Genomic DNA, 6,566 nt, shown 5'->3' with positions numbered 1-6,566 from the left:
ATTTATTTCATCTAGGAACTTTACTTCTTTAGAATGTCATGATGTAACATTCACCCAGTCAATACTGGGGGTAATTGAGATCACAATTACTGTTCTGCTGATTTTGTTAGCTTCCCTAATTTCTTTCTAGCGTTTCATTGCCTGTTTGTTCATTCTGGCCAGGTGGATGTTAAAACACCCCCCACTGCTATTTTATTCCTTTTTTCACCTGGAATTTTAATTTTGCATTTTGTTTTCTGCTGAATTTTTACTCTATTTGACTCAATGCCCTCTTTCACATTTAGTGTCACCCTTCCACCAATTTGATTCATCCTATCATTTTGATATAATTTGTCGATTGGTATCACAGTGTCCCATTGGTTATTCTCCTTCCACCAGGTTTCTGATATGCCAGTTATATCTGCCTCTTCATCCAATGCTATACACTCTAATTTCCCATCTTATTTTTTTAGACTTCTAACATTTGTATATAGACATTTCAAAGTATGTTTTTGTTTGTATTAACAACCTGCTCATCAGTTGACAGGGGTAATTTGGAATGTTTCTGCTCTTTTCTTAAAAAGACACCTGGCCCACTTTGGCATTTATTGAAACCTCTCTACTGGGATGCCCTAATTTCCCTGTTCTCTTAGTATCCTTCAAAAATACTTCATTCTGAACCATGCGCTTCTGAACAACTGTTGGCTTTCCCCATCATCAAGTTTAAAAGTTGCGCTATTTCCTTTTTAAAGATTAGTGCCAGCAGCCTGAGTCCAATCTGGTTTAGGTGGAGCCCCTCCTTTCGGAAAAGGCCCCCCTTCCCCAAAATGATATGCAGTTCCTAGCAAACCTAAAACCCTCTTCCCTGCACCATTGTCTCATCCACACATTGAGACTCTGGAGCTCTTCCTGCCTCTGAGGTTCTGCCCTTGGAACAGGTAGCACTTCTGAGAATGCTACCCAGGAGGTTTGGATTTCAACTTTCTACCTAAAATCGGCTTCCAGAACCTCCCTCCTACACTTTCCTTTGTCATTGGTTCCCATATGCACACCAAGGCAGCCGGCTTCTCCCCAGCACTATCTAAAATCCTATCTATGTGATGCATGAGGTCTGCCACCTTTGCACCAGGCAGGCAAGTTACCAAGTGATCCTCACATCTACCAGCCTCCCAGCTATCAACCTTTCTAAAAATCAAATCACCATCTACAATGGTCATGCTAACCCTTCCCTTCTGGACATGTGCCCTAGAGAACTATCCTCTGTACAAGAGGATACTACAGCACCTTGAGGGCAGGTCCTAGCTACAAAATTGCTTCCTGCCTCATTAAGGTGATGCTCTCCTTCCAGGTGACCTTTCTCCTCTAAGGCAGCCCAGGGGCTACCAGATTGGAGGTGGGACTTCACTACTATGTCCCTGGATATCTCCCTCTTCTTTATCCCTGTCTCCTTTAGCTCCTCCAGGTCTGCCAATCTAGCCTCCAGAGATCAGACTCATTCTCTGAGGGCTAGGAGCTCTTTGCACCTAGTGCAAATCTATCCTGCCTGATAGATGTGCCAAAAAAACAAAAGGTTATTCTGAAACACAATCTTGTGCTACACTCCAAACGTGGACTTTTTCAACCTTTTTCTTTTTTTTTAGCTCATCAGCATAGACAACAATTGCTCCAGCTTGGAGATTCTGACTTCTTCCAACCAAAGTATATTATGTAACTGTATAGTTACCAGCTGTCCCAAAGAAAGAACGACAGCATGAGGGTACCAAATGCTCTTTTTCCTTTTTTAGACTCATCATCTTGTCATGTTCTCAAATGCTCATCGGCCAGAAGCAGTTTTCATACAAAGGAAGATACCAAACATAATTTATTAATTTTTTTTTTCTTTTACCTGCATGAAAAGAATAAAGATTTTTTTTAAATAAATTAATATCGCTGGCGACAGAAATAAAACAATCTCAAAGAGATAAAAATCAAACAGCAGGATCTGTTACAGCATGTGCATTTTCTCAGAACAGCAAAAATATTTTTACATTACATAGGATATTTTCCTTCACAGAAGGGAAACTTTCATGTTCATCGGAGACGCCAACTGTAAACCTTCCCCACTCCAATGCAAGACTACCACCTTCCCGACACAAAAAGCAAGTAGAAACTCTACTATGCTATCCGTCTCTTTTCTCGATACCTAATTTGCAACCATCTGTGTCTATCACAAACAAGTGATCACCTGACACAAGACAATGCACAGTGGACATAGGATATGCTTCGGCGACAACTTCATTTAGTTGAAAGAGTTGCAGGAACTCAGATACGACATGATGCTGAAGGACAGAATGGCAGACAAGTGCACAGCCTGTGCATATCTGTGCGTCTCCTGCTATTCATTTTCTGGCATGGCACGGACTGTCAGGTTCTGAAAAGAGTGATTGTCTAATGCTCATGGCTGAAGGAACGGGATTTTGCTGTTGTAGATGAGGTTCTCCAGTGTCTGATGCTCTGCTATGACACAAGGACACAAACAGAGCCACAGCAAAATGAACCCACAGAAAATGTTAAATAGAAGCTATTTCAACAGACCAGAAGAATGGCTCCCCTTCAATGTACAGCATAATCCTACCACTCTGAATGTAGTGCAATGGTTCACAAGCACTCAAGAAGCCAGACAAGGGCAGTTTTGAATGGTCAAACAAGATAAAACTTGAGTACATCAACATCTTTTTGCATTCCGCCATTATCTATCTCCAAACAGTAACCTCCCCTCAACATGCTCAGTAACTGCATTCAGGGCAAGCTCATTCAGTAACTGCATGGTGGCAACCTAGTCTCAGGACACTAATACAACTGCAGAGGGTCATTACAGTAGTGAATGGGCAGCACTGAGAGTTAACTTCCAGCGTATAATTGCTCAAGCTCTGTCACAATGAAGAGAGGAAACAGTGTTTAATTTAATGGTGTAGCATCTGAGAACTGAATCTTATTATATTAGCAGATATGAGATGTATTTAGGACCAATTACACTCAGCCTGAAAGCATGTATGATGGACAATGGAACATGGCAAAGAGGCAGTCACCTCCAGATACCTTAGATACTAAGTCTCCTGTATCCTGTAGGAGCCCACAGAGCACAAACACTGCTAATAAATGTCACAGATCAAGTATCAAAGAGGATTCAACAGCTGTTCCATCACTTCTTCCTCACCCTCATCCTCTTCTGGGCTGTCTTCAGTTTCAGTCTTGATCTGGGCAACTCCCAGGCGGTACAAAGTGTCACGGATCACAACCTCTCCTGGCTGGCAGCTCTGCACAATCTCATGGATTTGACAGTTGACAATATCCCGGCTGGTGAGGAAGTCAATTAGCCGGTTATAGAGGTAGTAGTGTGTGGCATTATCAAAGGTCACTCCTCTCTGCCGGACGTTGCTGATTTTACTGTCACTGATGGCGGTCAAAATGGCACTATATGGCTCCAGTTCCCGACATAGGGAGAGGGCATGGTGCCGAGCAGTCAGATCACTCTGGGCACTCTGTTCTGTCCCAGCATGAACAATTCTCCTGGAAGCGGATTTGGTGATGGGATGCTGGATAGAGAACTCGGTAACTGTCATGTCCACACTATAGTGTCGATCGAGCAGCTCTGGGCAGGACACGTACTGGAAGAGAGGAAAGCACACGTCACAGGTACCATTATGTTCGTCCGAAAAAGTTTTGACAAATCTAGGCCATGGTTTTCTCTTGCTAATCATAATAAATATATTATAAATACATAATTATCATTGCATAACAAGAGTCTACCCCCATCACTCATTTTATCAGAATGAAGTAGGAAGGAAATAAACTAAGAAAAGGAAACCTACTGAGTTACTGCACATTATAGAACCAAATGCATCACAGCTTTTCCTTCTAAGCACACAATGGAAAACTCATTGATAAATTTGGCCCAAACTCTTAAAAACTTGTGTCATTGTGAAGTGCATTTGCCATGTGTGATTAATGTTACTGCATTTATAAAAGGTGAAAAGCACCGTGTCTTAACATGCGGGAATACATATTCTAAACTACACCATACAGTTTCAGTGTATAGACACATACCATTTATCCACAGCTTTCTGAATGCCAGTAGTTTAGAAAGGAATTCAGCAAGCCTTCTGAAATACTTTTTGCAAGAAAGTTAGGACGAATTTGCCTTATAGATTTCAGATTTCCCCATTCCTTGTTTCTGAGAAATGTCACCAAAAATGTACACACCTTGGGTGATTCTGAGGGGTTAGAAAAACATCCCTGGTTCTTTCCCCACATTTGAGCAGTTAGCTCAGGGTAGGAAACATCGGCACACAGTGCCACCTGTGTGGCCATATCCACTACATAGACTGGAGGCCAATGATGGGAAGAAACCAACAAGTCCACGTGATCCCGGGCACTTTCTCCTCTTACTATGTACTTTGAGCCACATACAACCTGGAGGAGGAACAGCGAAGAGAGAAAACGGCAGACAATAAGTCCTGCACAGTGCACCAGAAAGTAAGTAACCAGTGATTTCAAGAGCCATTATTTTCAAAGGGACTTCAGCAGTAAATGGCCCTTTAGCAAACTGCACAACTGACGTGCACATGTACTGTTATGCACACAGAGCAGAGGGGTTCCAGAGTATGTTGTCTGTGCAGGGTTGGAACTTACATGCACACCTTTTGGATTTTAAAAAGTACGGAGAAATTACTACTTACCTGATAATTTCCTTTCGTATAAGGAAGGCAGGTCAATCCTCACAAGTGGGTTATGCACCTCTACCAGCAAATGGAGACAGAATAAAAGCTAACGACACGGATATATAGCCCCACCCTGATATCAGCCCGCCATTGTTCTCTTGAAAATCCAAATTGTGGACAAACTAGATATACAAGAACATGATTATTAACAGTCAACAGTCATGTTTCCACTCAATCGGGAACACAGAGTTCAGCCAAAAACATTAACATGCATTTATCTCAGGGGCTGGTTATGTCACTTACCGGTCCTTCAATGAATGAACAGAACAATCTGCATTGTCCGCAAGAAAGGGCGAACGAAAAGCAAGTAGGCAGCCAAGGGTAGGTTGTGGATTGATCTGCCTTTCTTAGAGGAAAGTAAATTATCAGGAAAGTAGTAATTTCTCCTTCCTCTGCACTCAGGCAGGTCAATCCACACAAGTGAGATGTACCAAAGCTACTCCTGAACAGAGCGGCAGGCTGCCCTCAGTGCAGACAACACTGCACATGCGAAGGCTGTGCCTTTCGGAGTCTGATCATCCAAGCCACAATGCTTGGGAAGGTGTGCAAGGAATATCCTGTCGCTGCCTGGGAAATCTTAGCAGGAGAAAATAACCAACCCTCCGCACACAATACCGCCAGAGCTCTAGCGGAACGTGCTCTAAGTTACTTAGAGAAAGAAATATCGGCATCCGAGCTATAGCTGCTCGCTTTGTGGACCCCTTTGTTTATCTCCACTATGAAGCATAAACAATCAATCAATCTGACTACCTGAAAGAGCCAGAAAACTGCAAATACCTCATCCGAGGCCACTTGACATACAAAGGCATGCAAAAAATTAGACTCACTCTCATCACTAACCCCCTCCAGCATAGGAAGGGGAATAGAGCAAGTCAACAAACTTCCAAAACCACTGTCATCTAGATGGAAAGCACAGCCTTAAACTGTATCACCTTGGAGTTACACACAAGCCAGCTTATGGCAAAAAGATCTCACAGCTGAACAGATTGCCACAAGCAAAAAAAACTGCCTGTAAAGATAAGTAGCTGCAAGGAACGTCCACACAGAAGAAAGGTGGGACTTGCCAAAGTCAAAACCAGATTAAAGTTTCACAGTGGCACCGGTAGCTGCAAGGGAGGCCAAAAATGGTTAACTCCCTTCGAGAACTAGGATACCTCCGGTTCAGTAAAGATTCGCCCTCTGTCAAAGCAAGAGTTGCTCCCTGAACCTTCAGGTTGGTAAAGACCAAGCCTTTAAAGCCAACCTTCCGGCAGAAAATTCCAAAAGGAAAATAATTTCTCTCTGAGGACACAAGTCAGAGAGATAGAATACTCTGCAGCCCAGAGCAAAGTGGAAATCACTGCAGAAGAATAACCACACTTCATCAACCGAACCCTCTCAAGGGCCAAACCATAAGGCAAAATCAATCCGGATTATTGAGTGGAAGGGTCCCTGGAGCAACCAATCTGTCCTGAATGACAAGCTGAGAGCATTGCTCACTAGCAGCCTCTGGTAGATCAGCAAACACAGCCTCCAGAGCCAATCTGTAGATAACAGAAGTACAATTGTGGTCTGGATAGCAATCTTGTGAAAGATGCTGTCTAAATTATGTTCCTGGTGGGAAGGCTTATAATATCCTACTCCGTGGCCACACCTGAACAGGAGCACCAAAAGTCTGCACTCTCGGTCCACTGACCGAAGAATCACAGTACCTTTGCAAGACTGGATGACCTCAACGTGTGAACAAGAGTGGAAAGGCTTCTGTTCCGCCTAGATGAATGGTATAGCTTCCGGACTGGAAATGCTCAAATGAAGGAGGGTCCTACCTACTAGTGTCACCTCAGGAGC

At 43.2% G+C, this 6,566-nt stretch overlaps 1 protein-coding gene across 3 annotated transcripts in view; it reads right to left on the bottom strand.

Moving 5' to 3' along the window:
* Window positions 1-1,822: 1,822 nt before the first annotated feature.
* HMGXB3 (HMG-box containing 3) overlaps window positions 1,823-6,566 on the bottom strand; it is an 81,198-nt gene continuing 76,454 nt past the window's right edge. For 2 of the 3 annotated variants that reach the window (XM_029583463.1, XM_029583464.1), the window contains 2 exons: window positions 4,222-4,431; window positions 1,823-3,626 (listed from right to left, as the gene is read on the bottom strand). In XM_029583463.1, the coding sequence (XP_029439323.1) occupies window positions 3,135-3,626; window positions 4,222-4,431 (702 nt within the window). In that variant the 3' untranslated portion in view covers window positions 1,823-3,134. The remainder of the gene's footprint in view (window positions 3,627-4,221; window positions 4,432-6,566) is intronic. The other variant, XM_029583465.1, reaches the window with a different exon arrangement.

This window comes from Rhinatrema bivittatum, chromosome 18, assembly GCF_901001135.1.
Source record: "Rhinatrema bivittatum chromosome 18, aRhiBiv1.1, whole genome shotgun sequence".
In the NCBI taxonomy this organism is placed as follows: Eukaryota; Metazoa; Chordata; class Amphibia; order Gymnophiona; family Rhinatrematidae; genus Rhinatrema; species Rhinatrema bivittatum.
The sequence above is the reverse complement of the archived record's forward strand: the minus strand, read 5'-3'. Positions and strand labels throughout refer to the sequence as shown.